Below are 21,791 nucleotides of genomic sequence, written 5' to 3'. Positions count from 1 at the left end.
CGTTGATCTCTTAGGAGCACCATGGTTAGCTTCCGCGTGCCGCATTTTGTTATGGGAAACAGCCTATTGACAATGGGAAACTGAACAGAAGAAATATGAGTAAAACTGCTAGATGAACCAAAGTTGACTCTCAACTATTTCCATCGAAATTAAATCAAACTTAACTATGTTAAGCATTAACTCTATTAACTATAATTTGTATTTGGTTGAACCCTCTTTCCCTTCTATGAAGGCGTGCACCTGCATGCTTCTTAGTTGCCAAATGATGAAAATAAATCATTCATAATTAGAAAACTTAATAGACTTAGATATGTAATATCCTTGAAAACGTTTTAAATACTGCTCTGTTATGACTATGTAATGATAAACCAAAGCAAACCCAATATTTCACATGATCTTACATAAAAGAAAACCTATGCAGCACATGTACATGATGACTTTATCAATCACTTACAGCCGATATTTTCCAGGCCTTTGCACTGCAAATAAGTGTTGGTTGAACTCAGATATTGGGTAACCAAGAAGGATAATTTACGATCCATATTTATATAGAGAAAATTAAATATGAAGAAGTTAATCAAATAGTTTTTAATTAATTTACCTTCGATGGAATGTGGCAACTGTTTCATCAAATTGCCACCTCCGAAAACACTACAGATCTGTCCAAAGTGTAAAAAATTCTTGTTTGGAAATTGCTCTTTTGCCCCCCCTACATGCTTTTCTGCTACTAAAAGCATGAACAAAGAATAAGTAATGGGATGTTGAAGAGAATCTGGAGTCCAAGTTTAAAGAAGAAGAGAGAAAAAGGAAAAACGAAGATTGTTTAATGCATATATAATTTCCTCAGAGATGATCCAAAAGATTCTGCTTAATACCTATTCTTTCTTCTTTCTCTTTTTCCTTTTGTCTTGCCGTCTTTTATTATGCCATGGCATCTTTCTTTAAATTAAACATTCTTTAAGGTAACTTGAACCAAATTAGAATTCCTTTCGAATACTTTAGTTGCTGTAAAGAATGCCATATGTTCTTGAAACCGCTAGAGTTTTCCCTCTTCTAATGATACCTTTTTCCTTTCCCTTGTTGCAAGAACATATACGGTTCAGGTTAAACTATGAAAGCATTCTTAATTGAGCCATTGTCAAGCTCATGTAAAAGAAAAATTTGCCGCAAATTAGTTTTGGGTTTAAGAAAGGGTAATACCATTATGTCCAATGATTACAACTTACCGAAAATATAGCTTTTCCCCTTTCATTTTTGATACTGGACCAATGTTGTGGCATCACGAAATGAAAAATAATTAAAAGTCCAAAGTAGTGTGCCCACTGCCTTACCTCCTTTTCCTTTCTCTTCTAATCTTATTTTGGCCCCTGCTGCTGTATTTAGTCAATTGCTTTTACAGCAAGCTGATCTTGGTGTGCTCTCCTTTATTCTGCAACTGAATCTATCTATACTTTACGATTTTAAGTTACAATTGTTCAAAAATCATAAAATGTGACAATTTTTAAATATGTATATATACATATGAAGGATCTGACGATTAACAATATAAGAATACACTTACTTGGCACATATGTTATGCATCAATCCGTACAATATGGAGCTGCATCATCGGATCCAATGATATTCTTTCGACGATCTCTTCATATTTGGTATAGAAAAATTTTGTTTAATGAGATTATATATACAATTAACCTGGATTCCCATTTTAGGATTTAATGTTTGTAAAACTTTTTATTTCTTGATGAAGGTCTTAATTTTTGGTCAATTTAGGATTTCAATTTTTTTTATGTTAATTAATTTGAAAAAACAAAAAATGTACAATGAAAAGTGTTTTATTTAATTTTTTGAATTACCCTTAAATTATACAGTAACAATTAAAATGAAATAAATCCAATATATAACTTTTAAATTAGTACATCCAAGCTGATTAACAATTAACCATAATAATTAGTATACAATATAACTAATGAAAATTTAACATAAATTTAAAAAACATTCATGTAAATTGATATACCATTTTGTTTCATTTAAAGTGATAAATCCTCTATTAGCCATTGATTCATCGTTATATGTTTCATGTTATATCCAATATTAATATCCTTTTGAACATCATTAATTAAGACCATTGTAGATAGTATCAAAGACTAACATTTCAAGCATAAAGTAATTTAGTGATCTCAAGTTTAAAGATCACTTACACAACTAGCACATGAAAATTTATTTCATGATCATTTGAATGATATACTAAGTAAATTCTCCTGGAAGGTCATCCTCAATGAACTCATTCTTGTGATAAGCACTTACATTTTAATTCAAGTATCCCCATATTTCAATCTACAAAATCAATTGTCCACTTCACAAGTGATAAATATAATCATATGTCGTTCTCTCTACTTTATTAATATTTACTTTTCTTGATAAAATATTGATAAAAACTTAAGAAAAATACGTTGATGCAATAAGAATCTCATAATTATAATCTTTTATAAATTTTTTTTATCAAACATATAACATTTCATAAATTTTATTTCAGCTAATCGACATTGAAGGTTGAAGGTGTCTTACAAATGAAGAATGCTTTTTGTTAATTGTAAATGCTTAAAATAGAATATGTATCTATGTATAACCAACCAATTAGTTTGCAAGGAATACAATTACACTGTCATAAAGGAACTCCGATATTTATTTTTTGGTGATTGCTTATTGGGGAATATAACTTCTAGAGGTTTCCCAAAACTTTTGGGGTATATTTAGATCAAGACAAAAAATGAAAGGAGTTTGTAATCTTATTCTTTGGTACTAGAAGGACTTTTTCTTTTTCTTTGAATAAAGAATTTTTATCAACATAATAAAAGTTAATTCTCCCATATGTTGTAGTATTCACTCTGCTGGTTTTAGGATTTAAATTCGAAACTTCCAAGATAGATGCTCAAATTTAACCATTAAGATGTCCCATTAGAGACAACACATGAAGCATTCGAATTACATAATAAGAGATCTTTTTCTCCATCTCATAAATCTCAATTTATTTATCTCAAAACTTAATTCCAGACTTTTAATATAAAATTTTAATTAAATTTTAACAGTTGAGATATACTGCTAGTCAAGAAAGTAATTTGAACCTTAGATGCTCTTCCGCTGAACAATAAATTTGTACATCCATATACTTTTTGTTAGGTTTGTCGTTATTAGTGTATCTTCACTAAACATATATAGTTCTTAAATAAAACTAGTAATTTTTTAAATCTTACCATCAATAATTGTCCCTATTTTTACATATTTTACAATATAATCTTTATATAAGAGCAATTATCTCATAAATCTTATTTTATTTATCTCAAAATTCGAATTCAAGACTTTTAATATAAAATTTTAATTAAATTAATTTTCATGTTTGAGATATATTATAAGTCAAGAAAGTAAATTGAATCGTAGAAGCTGTTCCTCTAGAACAATAAATTAGTACCTCCATGTATTTAAAACAGTGGTTTATAGTTTTTGTTACGTTTGTCATTAGTGTATCATCACCTAACATATATAGCTCCTAAATAAAAAACCTACCCTTTTTTTTAATGATAATATTATTACTTATTAATTGTTATATAATAACTCCAGTCGTAACAAAAAAATAAAAAAATATCTTCCTTTTTAAGTTTTAATCAAAATTTCAAATAAGTTCATTAGTTTTCGAAATGAACACTCCGCCTAAAAGTTAAACACTATCAACAGATAATATGAAAAGATTAAAATACTCTTTTTTTATTAATTTAAAAAATTATTATATATATTTTAAAAAATAAGTAAATTTTTTTAAAAAAAGGGAGCACCTAATTTTTTAAAAAATTAATAAAAATTATATAATAGTAATTTTTAAAATTAATAAAAAATAAAATTATCTTTTCAATATTATCACGTTATCAAATTAATAAAAACATTAACAATTAATTAACGGCTAGACCAATGTATGTAGTGAAAGATATTTTTTGAAACGGAGTGTCATTTCAAAAACTAATAGATCTATTTTGAATTTTGATTAAAATTTAGAAGGTGGAGTATTTTACCAAAAGAAATAGAGCAAAAACACTAGCAAAAAACAATAATAAAATCATGAGATTACATTAATATTTAAAGTTTTATTTCTTAAAAATTTTAAATTACTAATAACAGGATATAGAAAATTATTGGAATCTCTTGACTTATCTAGCTTCTGTATTAATCCACAAAATATTTTAATAGAGGAAAAATATGCAAACTAATTGAAGTGTCATAGACAAGGACAAAGCCAAGATTTGAAGTCAGGGGGGCAATTCTATTTTAAGTTAAGAGAAATATTAATTCAATTATTTAGACTCCATTTAATTGATACTTTTACTATTTGTTATTTGCTTCTTTTTTTTTGAAAAATATTAAAAAAATAAAAATAAAAAAATAGAAAACAAAAGACAACTAGCAAAGGTATAAACCAAATGAAATCTTACTTACTTTTTTCATTTTGAAATAAATAGATATTTTCAAATTTTATTTTACATTATTGTGTGTTATTCTATTTTTTTTAATTATATGCATAATAAAACAAATAATCATGTAGGAAAAAAATTTTATGAAAAGAAAAACACAAAAAATAAGCTTTAACGTGAAAGTACGTATATTTGTGCATTGGAGTGTCTGACAAAAAATAGAAATGTAAAAATAAGCTTTAAAAAAATAGAAATGTGGATTCTAATTTTTCACTGTGAATAACTAATAACAAACTATTAATATAAAAAGTAATACTACGCAAACCGTGTAAAAATATAAAATACATATGCATTAAGAAAATTAAAAATTACTCAAGATTTCTTTCTTTCTTTTTTTTTTTGGATAAATGAGTATTCAAAAATTAAGTGAAAAGTTTGAGAAGTTTCTATACTGATTACAAATTTTCAGAAAGTTATGGAAGGCCAGGTAAATAGTAATATGCAAAAATAAAAAATTGGAAGTATTTTGTTGTGATTTCTAAAAGTTTAGGGCGACCAAAGTAAGGGTTAAATTCAAAAGTGAGAAAACTTAAAAGGTGAAACTGATATTTTGGCTACTCACCCTGCATTATCACGTGTAATGTGATGGAGTTTGTAATTTTTTTTTCCCTTTTTGTACCTTTTAGTTCAAATAATTCGAGTTTGCATTTAATAAGTCCACCACAAGGCTAAAATTTTGTAATTTAAAATAATACTAAAATTTTATAATTATATGAAAAGTTAACAAGTATTACTCTAGTTATTTCATTTTGTTTTGTTTCAATTTGATTTTCTCCAAGTTTAAAAAAAAATCAATTTTTTTTACTCTTTTATTAAGATTTTAAATTTTATTATACAATTGATGCTTCATGCTTTCATTAAGATAAAAATATAAGCAACTGTTTGAGGTGATAAATCAAAGTTATCACTCATATTTGAAACAGCAATAATTTTATCACAGTATTTTTTTTTAATTTGATTCAAACTGTAAAAATAATTCCATTAGAAAATAAAAAAAATCTAATTTTCTATTGATTTTTAACCAAATCTAAACGTGTAATAATGAAATTAGACACATTAAAAAATTAGTGATAAATTTGATCTATTATTTTAAGTAGAGTGATTAGAATTTAAAAATTAATAGATTACTGCCACTTTTATATTAAATTTTTAATAAAAAATTTTATGACTTATGATCGTTTCTAAGGAGTTGAATTAATTACTTTAATTTTTTTGTAAGAAAAACACTATAATTAATGTTTCATTAAAAAAAAGATTAGATAAAGATGAACAACAGTATTGCAGCTTTTTCTCATTGTCGGACAATAGGAAATCTCGCTTTATTCTGACGGCAAATATTGAAAAATAAATAAATATATGTATAAAATAATATTAGAAACGATTATTACAATAAATAATTATTGAGAAATATTGGAACTGAATTTGCAAAAATAAGCAATAATATTTGCATTGACTTTTCTTAATTTCGTGTTTTTCAAAGTCAAATAATTTGCCTGAAAGTGTTCAAGGCGATTCATTTCATCATCTACCCAAAAATTTCTGCTCCTCTCTTTCCCTTCTCTATCCCCGAAAGGACCTTTCTTCATCAGCAGCATCGTCGATCATGGACTCTCAATTTCCCGCCGGGGAGCCACCGTCGAAGCGTCAGCTACAAATCCAAGGTCCACGCCCAACCCCTCTAAAAGTCAGCAAAGACTCCCATAAAATCAAAAAACCACCTCACCCACCATCCCACGCCGCAGTTCCCGCAGCAGCAGCAGCTGCAGCAGCAGACCAACGTCGTCGCGAGCCAGTAATCATCTACGCCGTCTCACCCAAAGTCATCCACGCTGAAGAATCCGACTTCATGTCGATCGTGCAACGCTACACCGGACTTTCATCCGGTAACTTCTCCGGAGACGGCGACGTCTCCCCGGCGGCGAGGTTGGCAGCGACGGAAAAGGCGAGTCCAAGCTCGAGAGAGAAAATAGGGGACGTGGGGATGGCGGGTGAAGATGGGATGGAAGAGGGTTTGATTCGAGCACCGCCAGGGATACTTTCTCCGGCGCCGGAGACGTTGCCAGCGGTGGCGGCGGGAACGTTCTTTTCGCCCGCGGTAGCGGGGGGGACGTTCTTATCGCCGGCGTCGGAGGCGAGAATGATGTCGGCTTTGCATGACTGGAGCCCGATGTTACATGGAAGTGGGTTCCTGGGTAGCCCTTCTGCATTGCTTTCAGGGCCTTTAATATCTTCTCCAACTCTTTCTCCTGATTTTTTTGCTCAGATTTGGAACCCTTAGCCAATTATTTTCTTTCTTTTTAAAAAAAAGAGAAATTCAGAATCAAATTTTGGCATCACAAATCTGAGATTGTATTATTAGATTTAGGGGCTTCCTCAATTGTGAGGTACTAACTTCTTTTGTCAATTTGAAAGAGAGGAAGAGGTAAAAAGAACACATAGGATAGGGCAAGGGATTTTGTGTTAAAAGATTAGAGTTTGTAATTGTAGTGGCATTTGGGTTTTTAATTGTAAAATTTGCTAATTTGGAGGCACTGATGTTTTGTGGTACACCATTAATTCATGTTGTATGAATGATGTTTTTCAAGTTTAGTAATGATTTTTTGTTTTATTTATCTGTGCTTTTGATAAATTTTAGGAAGTGTAGTAATTGATGCTTTTATTGAACTGACTACTTAGGAGGTGGTTGCTCAGATCATTGTTACTTTTATACCATCCGAAAGGACATAATGGTCAGAGTCTGGGCCACCCTGCCTTCATCCTCATTGGATGATGTACCTATTTTTTTTAACCTTAATGCGACTTCTTGTAAATTGATTGAATGTTTAAAGGGGGACTATCTTATTTACTTGGTGAAGGGTGGGTGTTTTTGAGCTCCAACTGTACCAGTCCCTCCCTAAACCTTTTTTTGGGGAAAACTTCTTGGTTACTACTTGGCTTCCATAGTAAAACTTGAATAATGTAACTGTACAAAACTGAATGATTGAAAGATTTATCTTGTCTTCGTGTGCTGTTTCCATGCTTCACAGTTCAAAAAGGTTGAATTGTGATTGATATGCAAGCTCTTTAACAATGTCATGGATGGGATTTCTATTCTATATTCCCCTGCTGTGGCCATATATTTGTGAAGAAAATAATGAGACAGTAGGTGATATTTGGCAAAATAAGGAGAAATGGTTAAGGTAAAAGAAAATAAGCTAAAAATTACCTCAACAGTTAAAAATTGAGATTTTAACATAAAGATTTGGAGGTTAAACTCTTGAAATGGACCACATAAGCAGATGAACGTTTTATAAAAATGAGTTGCTTCCCGTTTTACAGTCCTAACTCAATACGTTTATACAAAAAAAGGAAGCCAGGGAGGGCAGAAAAGAAGATGGTCAGGCTGTGTCCGAGCTGGATCGAGAATAGTTAATTACAAGATCCTGTTTGACCAAAAAGTCTTCAAAATGGCAACCCTTGAAATATCTGGCTCACAAATGTTGGAGGGGGGTTTCATTCACTTTGTTCCATCCCCAAGAGTGGAATGTGGCGGTCCTGTTCTCAATTCTCGTGTTGGAAGTTTCTGCCATTTTCCACAAAAAGCCTAACACGTCCAAACACTTTCTACGACATAATATTAAATAGGATGGCAATTGCATGGAAGCAGGACACAGCCACCCAAGTAGGTGGTAAAGGGGAATGGATGCTCTCTTTTATTTTTAGAGAGGGAGAGAGAGAGAGACCAGATATGTTAGCTATTGAGTGGATGGCTTTGTGATGTAACAATAATGAATTGTACAAATTATACCTTTCTATCACCAATCAGTTGAACCAGGAGGGTGAAGAGAACCTGTAGAACATTCAAATTGAGAATATAAATTAGAGTAAAATACAGCCAACTTTTCAAGTCATAATGTTTAGTGAAAGCAGTTAACAAAGTGAAATCACCTTGAGATGATTGGCAGCTTTGGCACCAATGAGCTCTAATTGGTCATCTTTAAACCTCAGATCTCTTGCACAAATAATTGTACTGATGATATAAGCAAAGAAATAACATGCAAAATTTTTTTTTTTCTCCCTTGTGTCCTTTGCGACTGCTTACCACTAACATTGAACATTAAACTTAACATATCAAAGTCATTGAAGAATTACTGTTTAATTGAGATTGCTTCAATGTTCAAACAAGGCAAAATTCCACATATGTTGTGTACAAAAATCAGCAGTGATATTATCTTAATCTGTCAAAAGAGTGGAATGGATTCCACGCTTCATGCTTTCATTTTGGGTTTTTCAAATGTGAGCTCCAGGAAACTTCGTCTTCAAAACCTCTCATTATGCTTGCGCAATGAATTACCATCCCATACTTTCTTTTTCAATAAGGACAAGCAAAGTAGGGAGAAGCCACTACACTGATAGGTAACTGCACCAAGTGTCTTCTTCATGTCCTTGCCACTGTTGAATTCCATGTTCCACCAATCAATGTACCAACTCTCTCACCCTTTATTGCTTTCGAGATGTTACCCGGTTTGTTTAAATTGAAGACAACAACTGCATCGAAGGAAAGACAATTAGATCAAATTAACTCCAATTCTCTTTAGTTAATGCAATGGGGCCAACTTACAAATTCCAAACATAACACACTTATTAGTGATGCTATTATAATACAGATTGCAAAAGTTTAAACATACCAGGAATGTTATTTTCTTGGCACAGAGTAATGGCAGTCATGTCCATCACTGAGAGATCTTTTGAAGTCACCTCATGATAAGTTAGCGTATCAAGAAGACGGGCATTTGGATTATGCCTAGGATCATCATCAAAAACCCCATCAACATTTGTGGCTTTCAGCACAACCTCTGCATTGACTGGACCAACAAATAGAATGTCTAATTTAATTCCAAACAATAGCAATATCTTGGCAATAAGAGAACATTTATTTCCAAAACAGAAGTAGTAAAATCCCTTTTTAAATCAGTTAAGACTTATTTCAACAAATTCTACACAATGAGGGCAATTTTGTGCAAGATTCAAAGTATCTTCAAAATCTCGGAAAAGTTCCTAGTGACTTAGAATGTATAATAGGGGCCTAACGTATCAATGACCCAAACATGTTTATTCCTAGAATTATATTTCCTAAAGTGTCAATAAGCATTCTGACTAAAGAAAATGACTTACTTTCTGCACAACGAAGGGCTGCAGCAGTATCTGTGGTGAAGAATGGATTACCAGTTCCAGCTGCAAAGATGACAACCCTTCCTTTCTCCAAATGCCTCACAGCCCTTCGACGAATATACGGCTCTGCAACCTCTGACATACGAAATGCAGTCTGAACACGTGTTGGGATGCCAATACTCTCCATTGTTGCTTGAAGAAATATAGCATTCATTACAGTTGCTAACATTCTAGCAAAAAAAATTGCAGCAATAATACACATGAGAGAGAGAGAGAGAGAGAGCGCATGAGAAGATTTCCCTATGGTAGCTCAGGTCTAATTACTTTCTGCAATTATTATGACCGGTCATCCAAGGAAATATGTGCAAAACCAGAGACTTCTGAAATACAAAAACATGCAATCAAATAAATTATTTACCCAATGTAATCAGCAGATGAGCGGTCAAGCCCACTACATCCTGCCCAAGATGATCCACGGAAAATATTACCCCCACCAACCACAATTGCAACCTGCGACAAGTACCTAAAAGATTTAGACATATAAAATAAAATCAAACAGTGGAGTTTCTAATCACTTTCAGGTTTGCAAACTCATTCTGACAACCGGTCACTCTTTCCTGGTAAGTAACCTCCTCCCAAATTTTTTAATAATTTCACATGATAGTGTTTATGATGTAAGTTGCAACTCCATGTACTTTCTAGATTACTCAACTTCATTCACGACAGCGATTGATGCAATTTTTTATTGGTAGTAGGAATTGTTTATCCTGCTCAAACTTCTTTTTGAATCTCATCCAAATAAAGCAGATATTTGTCTTAGCAATCTCCAAAATGCAATGCGTGGTCTTCAACCAAAATGTAGAATCCAGGATTTCAGTACAAAATTGACAACCAATCAACAATTTAACATGGTATTACAACAAAACAATTCAACATAACTGAGAAAAGGAAAAACTTCAGCACAACAACCATATTTAAAGAAGATTATAGGAGAAACAAAACAGTCATGGAAGATATAAATGGAAGAAGGGGCTACAGACTAGCCTCAATGCCCAGGCGAGTCACTGATGCAACCTCTCTCGCAATAGCCATTGTAATCTGCATTCAACCAGAAACCTCATACTTCAATTATAATCAAGAAAAGAAATATAGTACACAAAGAAAAAAAATTACTCACATCACAACCTTTGGGTCAATATTTTGAGAGTGATCTCCTGCAAGTGCTTCTCCGCTTACTTTAAGCAAAACCCTTTGCCATTTATAAGATGGTTTGTCATTCATTTGCATTCCAAAGGGAGCCATCGATGACATGTGATTATGCCTGTTAAAAGAAGGAGGTTAACAATGCAGATAAACAAGTGCTTTCAAGAATGTTCAAAAAGTTAAAGGGGTGGGGGAAGGTTGTGGAAAGATTTTAGTAATTGTTCAATGAACCTTGAGCAGTTGCGTAAAGAAAATAGAAAGAATATCCTATATCTGCTACAAAACTTCAGTCATGTGTATGAACCAAGAATTTCAATTCAGTAACCTTGAGAATAGCAATGAGAAATTGAACTCTCAAGCATTAAAAATTATCATAGCATCCTCAATATACTGAAAAAATGATAAGGAGAAATCAAAATTCTGATTCATTAACCAAAGAAGCACCGAACAACGAAATATATGTCTCAAGTATTAATTAGGACACTTTAAATTTAACTAGGAAGGGGCTCATACACTAAAAAGATATCTTATGCACATAAGAATACCCAACCGCATAGCTCAAGAGTGAGAACTATTCACTAAGTTAAATTCCACATCTCTCACATGCCTTTTCACTGCTAACATGAGCACAAAGATGTAAGACACAAATATAGAGTGAATGATTTTAACATACAACAGGGATTGTTTTGGGCATCCAACTGATACATTACTCCAATTACTATTTTATCGCACCTGAAAGAAAAATTTCATCACTTGGATTTGGAATAAAAATGACAACGGACTCATCTTGTGCACAAGTAGAGTCCACCATAATTGTTAGTTTCACTTGCAAAGATAATTTTATATCACTTTTGCAATAGTCATAGTACCTTCAACTTTTTTGTAGAAACTCCGCCACTGAAAAAGGATTTTAACAAAATAACAGATATTGTCTAAATAGCAAATCGATTTCCACAGTACATAAAATGGTTTCCACTTTCAAGTGCTAATGCTATCCAATGTAGAAGTGCAAAGATCTTGAAATTTTTCTTTTTCCCCAGAAGTCATGCCCACTTGCTATCAAAATAATAATGCAATTACCAACATCGCATCGAACATCACTACAAATCTCAGTAAAAACCCACACTAAGCATCAAAATTCAAAGCCCAGGACAAACTAAAAGACATACTAAAAGGAAATCAAACCACCGTACCGAAGAAACATACCTCAAGTTCATGGGGTCTGGGGAGGAACCCATGTCAGATGAAGCCGAATAGTTGATAAACAATCGTCTAAATGAGCTCCGCTGACTCATAATTAAGCTACATTTATGATGGGTTTTTACAGGAGAAGGACCCAAAAATAGCAACGATGATGATGAAGAAGAAGATGAAGATGAAGACGAAGACTTTCGACTGAAAGAGATGATGGGTAGAGAAGAAGTAGAGACTGCCATGGAAAAAATTGGGAATTTGATTGCTCTAAACGGCAACTGTAATGTGTTCTTCAAATTGCTGCCGCCAAAAAGATAAGCTTTGGGCTATGCTCTGTTTCCCCTCGAGATAGCATAGAGTGGAGTTATGATATTTATTTTTCTTATTTTTATTGAGAAAATAGACGTTTTTTATGATAAAATATCTCATGAAGCGGATCCATGGAGTAATAGCCAAACTGAATAAAAATGTATTTTCATGTATTTAATGTATTTTGTTTCTTTATGCATTTATTTATGAGTTCATAAAATTTATAATTTTGTTGAGCTTGTTATTTTTTATTAGTATATTACTTCCATATATATATTTATTATTTCTTTTATATTAGTAAATATAATAAAATGTTTTTTTTATGAAAAAAATAAGATAACGGAATAGTTTTTAAGTTGGCTTCAAAATTAAATCTGCAACTGAGTTGACTTATGTGATTCTTTTAAATTAAAAGTATTAAGGTTGAGGTATTACCTTGTACTACTCTAATAAAGCATGTTGGAAGTAAAATGAAAGGCCTATACGATATCAACCCTCTAGCATATAATTTTGATGAAGATCCCTTCACTATTGTAATGGATGACAAATTCATAACATGTAGATTACTTTTTAAAGAAAAAATCTTGGGTAAATTTTTTGAAATATAAGAATTTAGTTAGCAATTGTAATCAATTTTTCTAATTTTTTTCAAAAAAATTATTTTATTATTTTGATAATTAATAACAGATTTCTTAACTCTAACAACAAACATGGCAAGTTCTCACACAGACAATGATAACAAAATATGCAGGAAATTTCTTTTATAAACAGTTCCGACAAGAAGAAAACTTATCAAATACCAAAATGCAAAATAGAGCAAATAACAAGTTTTGAAGTTGAAACTTTCATTTGAAGTAAGAAAAATATTGAAAGTTTACATTCAAATCCATTGTCAAAATACAAAAAGCTTAGATAGAAACAAAGAATTACTAAATCCTAATTTTATATGAAATGCTGAACTTCTTCAATTGTAATTTCTCTTGAAAGACATCAGAACAGGATATATGTTCTCAAAAGCTTGAAAAATTATCTCTCTCTTTTGAGCTCCTACAATAATGATATTTCCCGAAGGAAAAAATAAGAATACTAACTTTAAGTGTTTTGACTCTATATATTAATCCTGGAAATAACTCTGGCTCATATATTGCCAACTTCCCATGAAAAGCTGCAAGCCGCACAAGACTGATAGGGAACTTCATATCGCAAGAAGCAACAATGTTCTGAATCTTGAAATCCTTGAACTGAATATCAAAACCAATTTTCTGAATGATTCGAGCGAACTTGCGAGCACCCAGTAGGGATTGTTGCTCGGTTTTGGCTCCAGTGCAAACAATCTTTCCGGATGAAAACATGAGTGCGGTGGTCCTGGGTTCTTTGATCCTCACTATCACAGCAGCAAATCTTTTGGGGTTGTATTCGGAATTTCGTGCATGAAGCGCAATGGCCTCGAGGTTCAACGTGCAACCCAAGTGCACATGGAAACCACATTTTGAACGGTAGGGACGACGGGAGACCCGAGACGGTGAGAACTGGAGGGCGCCAAAACTTGATTACTGATCGCTAACTCTGAATCTGCCATGTTGGTAAGACTGACAGTACTCTCGTTGGATTGGTTTGAAGGCAAGATTGAAGGGTTTCTTTCTCTCGAGAATGGGGAGGAACTAAATAGTTAAAGCAGGAGCATAGAGGGCATGAATCTGTTGTCAAGAAGAGACAAGAAAATATAGAAGAGATGGCTTAATTAGAACTCGGGGACTTTGTAACTTTACTTTGTAAATCATAATCATGATAGTACAAGGTATATGAGTCACTGTAGGAAAGGAAAATTTTAAATTACGTTTGCTCCAATTTTTTTCTATTGATTTAAGTAAATTTTGAATTTTTATGAAAAATATATGCACAATACCTAAAAAACTCCTAAATTATTTAAAAATTTTAAATAAATCTTTTTTTTACATTTAATCAAATCTTCATATTTTTATTTTAAGCCAAATAAACTCTATAATTAATGAAATACCCCTTATCATTTTATATTATTTGTTTTTTATGTATTTATTTATAAGTTAACAAAATTTATAATTTTTTTGAGCTTGTTATTTTTATTAGTATATTACTTGCATATGTATATATATATATATTATTTCTTTCATATTAGTAAATATACGACAATGCCTTTTTTATGTAAAAAATAAGATAAGCGAATAGTTTTTAAGTTCTCTTCAAAATTAGATGTCCAAATCTACAACTGAGTTGAGCAATGTGATTCTTTTAAATTAAAACTATTAAGGTTGAGGTATTACCGTGTACTACTCTAATAAAGCTTTTGTTATTGGAAGTGAAATGAGAAACCTATAAGATATCAACCTCTAGCATATAATTTTGATGAAGATTCCTTCCCTATTGTAATGGATGACGAATTCATAAAATGTAAATTACTTTAAAAATAAATCTTGGGTAAATTTTCTGGAATATAAGAATTTCATTAGCAATTGTAATCAATTTTTCTAAATTTTATTATTATTTTAATAATTAATAACAAATTTCTTAAGTCTAACCGTAATCATGACAAGTTTATGTTTAGTTTCCAAAAACTCAAACTTAATAAGACTTATGAAATAAAAAAAGAAATTCTAAACCAACCAAAACCTTTTGCACAAACAATAATAACAAGATATACAGAAAATTTCTTTTATAAGCAATTACGACAAGAAGAAAACTTATCAAACACCAAAGATGCAAAATAGAGCAAATTACAAGTTTTGAAATTGAAACTTTCATTAGAAGAAAGAAAATTGTTGAAAGTTTACATTCAAACACCAAATGATAGATATTTAACCCATTGTCAAAATACAAAAATTTAGAAAGAAACAAAGAATTACTAAACCCTAATTCTATATTAAATGCTGAACTTCTTCACTTGTAATCTCTCTTGAAAGACATCAAAACAGGGTATATGTTCTCGAAAGCTTGGAAAATTAGATCTCTCTTTTGAGCTCCAGCAATAACAATATTTCCCGAAGGAAAAACCAGGATGGCAACTTTAGGTGATTTCATTCGATATATTAATCCCGGAAATAACTCTGGCTCGTATATTGCAAACTTCCCATGAAAAGCTGCAAGCCGCACAAGACTGATAGGGAACTTCATATCACAAGAAGCAACAATGTTCTGAATCTTGAAATCCTTGAACTGAGCATCAAAACCAAGTTTTTGAATGATTCGAGCGAACTTGCGAGCGGCCAGTAGGGATAGCTGCTCGGTTTTGGCTCCAGTGCAAACAATCTTTCCAGATGAAAATATGAGTGCGGTGGTCTTGGGTTCTTTGATCCTCATTATCACAGCAGCAAATCTTTTGGGGTTGTATTCGGAATTTCGTGCATGAAGCACAATGAACTTGAGGTCCAGCTTGCAACCCAAGTTCACAGTGGAAACCACGTTCTGAAGGGTAGGGAAGACGGGAGACGCGAGAGGGTGACTACTGGAAGGCTCCAAAACTTGGTTACTGATCCCTAACTCTGAATCTGCCATGTTGGTAAGACTGACAGCACTCTTGTTGGATTGGTTTGAAGGCAAGATTGAAGGGTTTCTTTCTCTCGAGAATGGGAACTAAATAGTTGAAGCAGGAGCAGAGAGGCACTAAATCTGTTGTCCAGAAGAGAAAAGAAAATATGTAAGAGATGGCTGAGAGGTCGGTGACTTTATAGCTTTATTTTGTAAACCATAATCATCACGGTACAAGATATATGAGTCACTGTAGGAAAGGGCAATCATGTTATTTAAATTTCAAGTTTCCTCAAAATTTTTTTCTATTGATTTAAATTAGGAATCTTTTTATAAAAAAATATATCACTGAAGTCAACGTTTATTGACTACTCCCAAATAAATAAAATGGTTAATATTATCAATAAATAAATAAAAGGGTAATTTTCCTTTTAGAATAAAAATTCAGAAATCTTCTGCCACAGGGACTTGGATTTCCATAGGCTCCAGTGTTTAACCATCTCCTATCTTTTACATATATATATATATATATAAACCTCTCCCTATTAGTATGAAACATAAAACAGCTCTACATATTCTTTCTTAGCAAATTCTGAGAAGAAAGAAAGAAAGAAAACCCTGAAATTTTTAGTTCAAGACTAATTCACAGAGAGTCATTGGTCTGACGACGGTAGACACAGGGCTATATCAATTGTTTAATCTATTTCTATTCTCATGCAACAAACAGTACTTCTACAGTAGTCTCATATGCAAATTCTGGGAAGAAGGAAAACCCTGGAATCGTGCATTCAAGATCAATTCAAACTTTCAAAGAAACGTACTCATTGATGTCAAGATGGCAGATACAGGATTATCAGAAAGTAACCAAGTTTCTGATCCTTCCGGGCGCCCAACCCCTATGCTTCAGAATGTAGTTTCAACTGTGAACCTGAACTGCACCCTGGATCTTAAGGCCATTGCCCTTCATGCTCGCAACGCAGAATACAACCCCAGAAGGTTTGCTGCCGTGGTAATGAGGATCAAGGAACCTAAAACCACTGCACTTATATTTTCCTCTGGAAAGATTGTTTGCACTGGTGCCAAAACCGTGCAACAATCCCAGTTGGCTGCCAGGAAGTATGCTCGAATCGTTGAAAAGCTTGGATTTCATGTTAATTTCAAGGATTTCAAGATTCAGAATCTGGTTGCTTCTTGTAACGTTTTGGTCCCTATCAGTTTAACACGTCTTGCTTGTCATCATTATGAGTATGCAACATATGAACCAGAGTTGTTTCCAGGATTAATTTATCGGATGAGACAACCCAAAATCACAGTATTAATTTTTCCATCTGGAAAGCTTGTTATTACTGGAGCAAAGGAGAGGGTTGAAATAGATACAGCTTTTGAGAATATATATCCTGTTCTCATGTCTTTCAGGATAGACAAGAAAGACAAGTAATTTCGTGGAAGAGCAGCCAGACCAGTTTTCCTCCGAAATTAATTGTTGTAATAGTCCTGACGTTGATTAACTGGTTTAGATTTTCTTTTAATTGTAAATCCTCAAGGAGAGGTGTTTTCATCTCAACTAGTAAAATTTCATCTCAACTAGTAAAATATATAAATCTTTTTATCCCTCGTTAAGTATAAACAAGTTGTTAGCTATTTAAATGCTCAGAAAAATGTAGAAGGAGGCCCAATTTGAAATATTTCTTTCGAAACGATCAAATAGACATACCTACATTACATATATCCTGATGACACAACGTCCACATGCATGTACTAGTACTAACAAATTAAACAAGATGAAATTTAAATTAGAGGCTGGTCAAGAAAACATGAAAGAGAGCAGCATGTACCATTAGTAATTCCATTTCTTCCTTGTATCGCTATGTACTTTAGGTATTATTCACAGAAAACTGTAGGACTATGAAAATTTGTGAGCTGCCTAAATGAGAAGTGCTCTAACATAAGCCCCGATGACATGGTCCAAATGTCGAACAATGATGGGATGACAAACCATGTCAAAAGAAACCACCTCTACTGAAATTCAAGCGGGGTCAAGGGTTGAGTATCAACAACCTGACTTGGGAACATTTACATCTGGAAAAAAGATATTGTTTCTTTGATGACTGCTGCTGACTGACTGAGCTTGCACACTGCATAATCCCAGAGAGATGCAAGTTCGCTAGAAAGTAGATGGCGTCAAGAACTCATAGAAATAGACTATGAAAAATCCCGAACCAAACTCCTACAGCCTAACAGGAAATCCATAGTTGTGGAATGTCCTGATTGTTCCATTCCACCCACCTGCAACAATCACGAGCCCCCATGTATCTGATAGGGTTGTGCGATTGTTGGCACGACTGTGACAGAGCTGCTGCTGGTCATACGTACAATACTCATCTTCCAAAACTTCTGCATCACACAAAGGAAGCTTTTCTTCAGGCCACGTGGCAGAAACCTTGCAGGACCCATCAATGGAGAACCAGTTACCAAGAGAGAATCGTTCTGAATCTCTGATCCAGGAAGCACCCTCTATTTGACCCTCTGTCGATGACCGAGCCCGGCAATCATTAATATGTACGTGCCTCTGATCTGCAACCTGGCCTAACCAAGGTAATGCAACAGACACATCTTCACAGAAGAAGTACTCGCAAGAACGAACAGATTTTGTATGTTTCGATGTTTGGAGGCAAAAGCCATTGTAGTTCCAGACATAAACATGACAGTCTTCTCCAACTGAGATTATATGTTTCCCTGTTGAAGTAAATGATGCCGACATCTGACTTCCTGATTTTGGCAGTCCTGCAGTATTCAAGGAAAATATTAATTTATGAAAATTGTGACATAAGGATCAATAGGGGATAATTATCTAAGTATTGACAACACATGCACAAATGGCAAAGCTATAGTTTAACCTTCAAGCTTAGTGCATAGATCATGATAATATTAAATATTCAAGGCTTGTCTAATACTGCTTTATATATTCAATGGATGCGTTATAAGGAATGCCACCAAAAGATTATATATTCATTGGATGTGTAATAAGGTATGCCAAGAATTAAAGCTTATGCAGGGAAAGGTATATGTACAAAAAGATCAAAGCTAGTACAGCTGTGAAGGTTGATAGGAAGTGAGATCAATTCAGATCTCTCTCTCTTCTGCATCTCTCAAATTTAGTCTTGCAATATTCTAGTAAAATGCAATGTACCTGTGACTGGGACACATGTACTTGAAGACATGGTGCATTATCAGTAAATATTCATATGGATCAGCTTTTCACTCTAAATATATTAAAGGCAGTCCAAGAAAGATCTAGTGTTTCTCTCTTCATAAATTAGACTGTGAGAGGTAAAATTTAGTCTACTAAACAAGTACACTGTAGCTCAACATGAAAACAGAGCAAGAAGCAGCTGAAGGACCGGCCTAACATGTGAAGATCAACACCATTCAAATGTGGGACCATGGGTAATGATGTAAGGTGCATCCATTTTCCCAAGCAGAAGTATAAAGAATGAATATAAGGTGGTTATAAGATATTACTAATTTAGTTCAATTGCAAGTTAGGTTATCACTACATGATTTTGCCTTAATTGTATCTCCCAATCCTAAGGAGTTACATTATACTGAGTCCTTACCTTTAAATTTACGAACGATATCTACCCCATCGAATATTCGGACCTTGGAATCTTCAGAAGTTATCATAACTTTGTGTGGTTCATCCTGGGAGAACTGCAAGTTGGAATGAAACTAATTATTAATGAATGAAAAATATTAGCATAAGCAACAGACATACAGAACGAATAGCTTCAGTTTAAAACCTGAATACTTGTGATTTTGTTGCCAGAGGTCTTTTTCCTGCCATGAATATGCATCTCGGCCTCCAAATTAACATGGCTGCCTATATCACCAAAAAAAGAACACTCAGGTAGAATGAAAGGATATTTAGGTGCTGTGCCAAAAAAACAAAAGGAACAATTGTACAACTAAAATTGAATAGTACAATAGAACTCTTAACATGCAAAAGGTGATACCTGATGCTTCATAAAAGTGGCAAGTGCCTGTGATGGAACCAACGACAAATTCCTGCCAGAACAAAAGGACATGAACTGATTACCATCGCTAAGTTGTGAAATCCAAAACAATGTTTTTAGCAAAGAATATTAATTCAAGTATTCAGAACCACACCTTCCCATCTGGCCGGAAACATATAGCAGTTATAATGTCCCGCACATCCACCCAGTCAACAACTCGCTTCTCAGACACTCCCCAGATCCTAACTTTTCCATCTATAGAACCACTGATGAAGTAATTGTCATCAATGGGATTGAACTGTATGCATGTTACTGTTTCCATCAAAACAATAAGCACGATCAGAAATTTAGACTGTGGCATTATGTATTTGAGAGAAGAAAAGAAATCAATAAGTAGAAGGAACTATAATATAAATAAAATCACAGAACAGGGGATGATAGGATTAACTCCTGTCATAGTTACCATAGTTATTATGATGGAAAACATTAAGACATTGATCGCAGCCAACTTGCCATAGTCGAACAGTTTTATCTATGGAAGAAGAAACAAGCAACTGCAACCAAAAATTTGATTCAGTATAACAAAAACTAAAACAAAGGTCTAAAGCGGAATGAATTAAAATAAGATAGACTGCTAGGTTTCTGCAGGATTGACTCACATTTGTAGTGGACCATGCAAGATCTAAAACATCGCTTGTATGGCCATGAAACTCTTGCATTGGTGACTCCTCAATCTGAAAAATCTTATTCGGAATAATAAGCGGTGAGTGGATTGACTTTTTTCTTCCAAATCCTGACTTTCCTTTGTCTACCTTTCTATCCAAATTGCCCTCAGCCATGAAAGGTTTACTAGAGGCATCCGTTGATGTGACACGCCATATACGTACTACCCCATCTTCACCACCGCTTGCCAAATACTGACCATCTAGGCTAAACTTCATTGTCCAGATGAAGCCCTTGTGAGCTTGAATTTCTTGTCGCATGTAAAGTCCTGTAAACTCCATGTATTTTTTCTTGTTGGGCAGAACAGTCATTCTGTTTGTTTTATGTTCTTTGAGACTTGATTTTGATACCTTAGATGCACGTCTACTTACTCCTCCTTTCCTCATGCTCATGAAGTGTTTCCACCATTTCTTGAATTTCTTCCTATCAACTTTAGCATTTTCACAGGCATCCCATTGTGCTTGGCCTTCCTTTTGTTCACATCCTTTAGTAGAAAAAAACATCTTATTCTCACTCTCCAGAGCCATGTTCTGTTCTTGATCAGATTCATCAACCACCAAATTGGTTTGACAAGTCATTTCCCTATCACAGCAAGCCAAACTCCCTTCTCCAATGTTAATAGAAGAAAATGAAGAACATGGGACAGCACCATTGCAGTCTGTGATTCTCTCCAAGTCCTTTATCTTTGATGACTTCGCAAACTCAACCAGATCCATTCCAAGCAGAAAACATTCACGTCTTTCCTTCACACTTCGTGGCTCATTTATCCAAATTTCATAGTCTGATTTCCCACCCTCCAATTCTTTTGCTACAACTGGCTCTTCAACCGACAAGCAATCCAGTGAATCAAAGAACACATCATTTTCTCCCTCATCAGAGCTCAGCATGTCTTGTACTTAAGACCAGTATTCCACATCAAAACAAACTCTCCTGATACTTCCTCTATGCAACCCAAGAAACTTCTTAGAAAGCCTTTAATAGCTTTCAAAGCCCCAATTCACGGACCGAGTTTTACTCTCTTGATTATGTAAATAAGGGGATTGGAACCAAGTAATTCAACAAAATATACAGTTCCAAAACACGGACACATACGAGGAACCAACTTCTAATCCAGCAGACCACCAATAGCAACTCTTCTTAGCATGTTATAAAACTTCAATATTTATGGATCCCAATACAA

The 21,791-nt window shown here is 33.5% G+C and overlaps 3 protein-coding genes and 3 pseudogenes across 3 annotated transcripts; 2 read left to right on the top strand and 4 right to left on the bottom strand.

Annotated features, from left to right (window-relative positions):
* The first annotated feature begins 5,955 nt into the window (after nt 1-5,955).
* MKS1 (MAP kinase substrate 1) lies at nt 5,956-7,129 on the top strand. Its single transcript, XM_021418727.2, has one exon. It carries the CDS (start codon nt 6,121-6,123, stop codon nt 6,793-6,795), a length of 675 nt encoding a protein of 224 aa, XP_021274402.1. The 5' UTR covers nt 5,956-6,120; the 3' UTR covers nt 6,796-7,129.
* Nucleotides 7,130-7,802: 673 nt separating this feature from the next.
* LOC110409287 (Amino acid kinase family protein) lies at nt 7,803-12,434 on the bottom strand. The gene is made up of 8 exons (XM_021418584.2): nt 12,078-12,434; nt 10,854-10,989; nt 10,713-10,766; nt 10,087-10,178; nt 9,672-9,898; nt 9,185-9,361; nt 8,445-9,044; nt 7,803-8,346 (listed from the first exon to the last, which is right to left on the bottom strand). The coding sequence occupies exons 1-7, from the start codon at nt 12,305-12,307 to the stop codon at nt 8,935-8,937; spliced, it is 1,026 nt and encodes a 341-aa protein (XP_021274259.1). The 5' UTR covers nt 12,308-12,434; the 3' UTR covers nt 7,803-8,346; nt 8,445-8,934.
* A 904-nt stretch (nt 12,435-13,338) lies between these two features.
* Nucleotides 13,339-13,953, bottom strand: LOC110409791 (TATA-box-binding protein pseudogene; annotated as a pseudogene).
* A 1,334-nt stretch (nt 13,954-15,287) lies between these two features.
* LOC110409794 (TATA-box-binding protein pseudogene) lies at nt 15,288-15,902 on the bottom strand (annotated as a pseudogene).
* An 808-nt stretch (nt 15,903-16,710) lies between these two features.
* LOC110409793 (TATA-box-binding protein 1 pseudogene) lies at nt 16,711-17,313 on the top strand (annotated as a pseudogene).
* Nucleotides 17,314-17,690: 377 nt separating this feature from the next.
* On the bottom strand, nt 17,691-21,791 carry LOC110410015 (Transducin/WD40 repeat-like superfamily protein). Its single transcript, XM_021419574.1, has 7 exons — nt 20,548-21,791; nt 20,352-20,442; nt 20,043-20,200; nt 19,889-19,940; nt 19,676-19,755; nt 19,493-19,586; nt 17,691-18,659 (listed from the first exon to the last, which is right to left on the bottom strand). Exons 1-7 carry the CDS (start codon nt 21,496-21,498, stop codon nt 18,103-18,105), a joined length of 1,983 nt encoding a protein of 660 aa, XP_021275249.1. The 5' UTR covers nt 21,499-21,791; the 3' UTR covers nt 17,691-18,102.

The sequence above is a fragment of the Theobroma umbraticum genome, unplaced genomic scaffold (genome assembly GCF_002168275.2).
Source record: "Theobroma umbraticum cultivar Fairchild unplaced genomic scaffold, ASM216827v3 scaffold_44.0, whole genome shotgun sequence".
NCBI lineage: Eukaryota > Viridiplantae > Streptophyta > Magnoliopsida > Malvales > Malvaceae > Theobroma > Theobroma umbraticum.
The sequence above is the reverse complement of the archived record's forward strand: the minus strand, read 5'-3'. Positions and strand labels throughout refer to the sequence as shown.

What these genes read in the sequence shown, in the direction of transcription:
- MKS1 (XM_021418727.2), top strand. Translation starts at nt 6,121, where the DNA reads ATGGACTCTCAATTTCCCGCCGGGGAGCCACCGTCGAAGCGTCAGCTA.
- LOC110409287 (XM_021418584.2), bottom strand. Translation starts at nt 12,307, where the DNA reads ATGGCAGTCTCTACTTCTTCTCTACCCATCATCTCTTTCAGTCGAAAG. An exon ending in TCATCTGCTGATTACATTGG is followed by an intron (nt 9,899 to 10,086) that starts GTAAATAATTTA and finishes TTTTTTTGCTAG; the next exon opens with AATGTTAGCAACTGTAATGA. An exon ending in CCAAGAAAATAACATTCCTG is followed by an intron (nt 9,045 to 9,184) that starts GTATGTTTAAAC and finishes CCTTCGATGCAG; the next exon opens with TTGTTGTCTTCAATTTAAAC.
- LOC110410015 (XM_021419574.1), bottom strand. Translation starts at nt 21,498, where the DNA reads ATGCTGAGCTCTGATGAGGGAGAAAATGATGTGTTCTTTGATTCACTG. An exon ending in TTGCATGGTCCACTACAAAT is followed by an intron (nt 20,443 to 20,547) that starts GTGAGTCAATCC and finishes TTTTGGTTGCAG; the next exon opens with TTGCTTGTTTCTTCTTCCAT. An exon ending in TATCGTTCGTAAATTTAAAG is followed by an intron (nt 18,660 to 19,492) that starts GTAAGGACTCAG and finishes TGAATACTGCAG; the next exon opens with GACTGCCAAAATCAGGAAGT.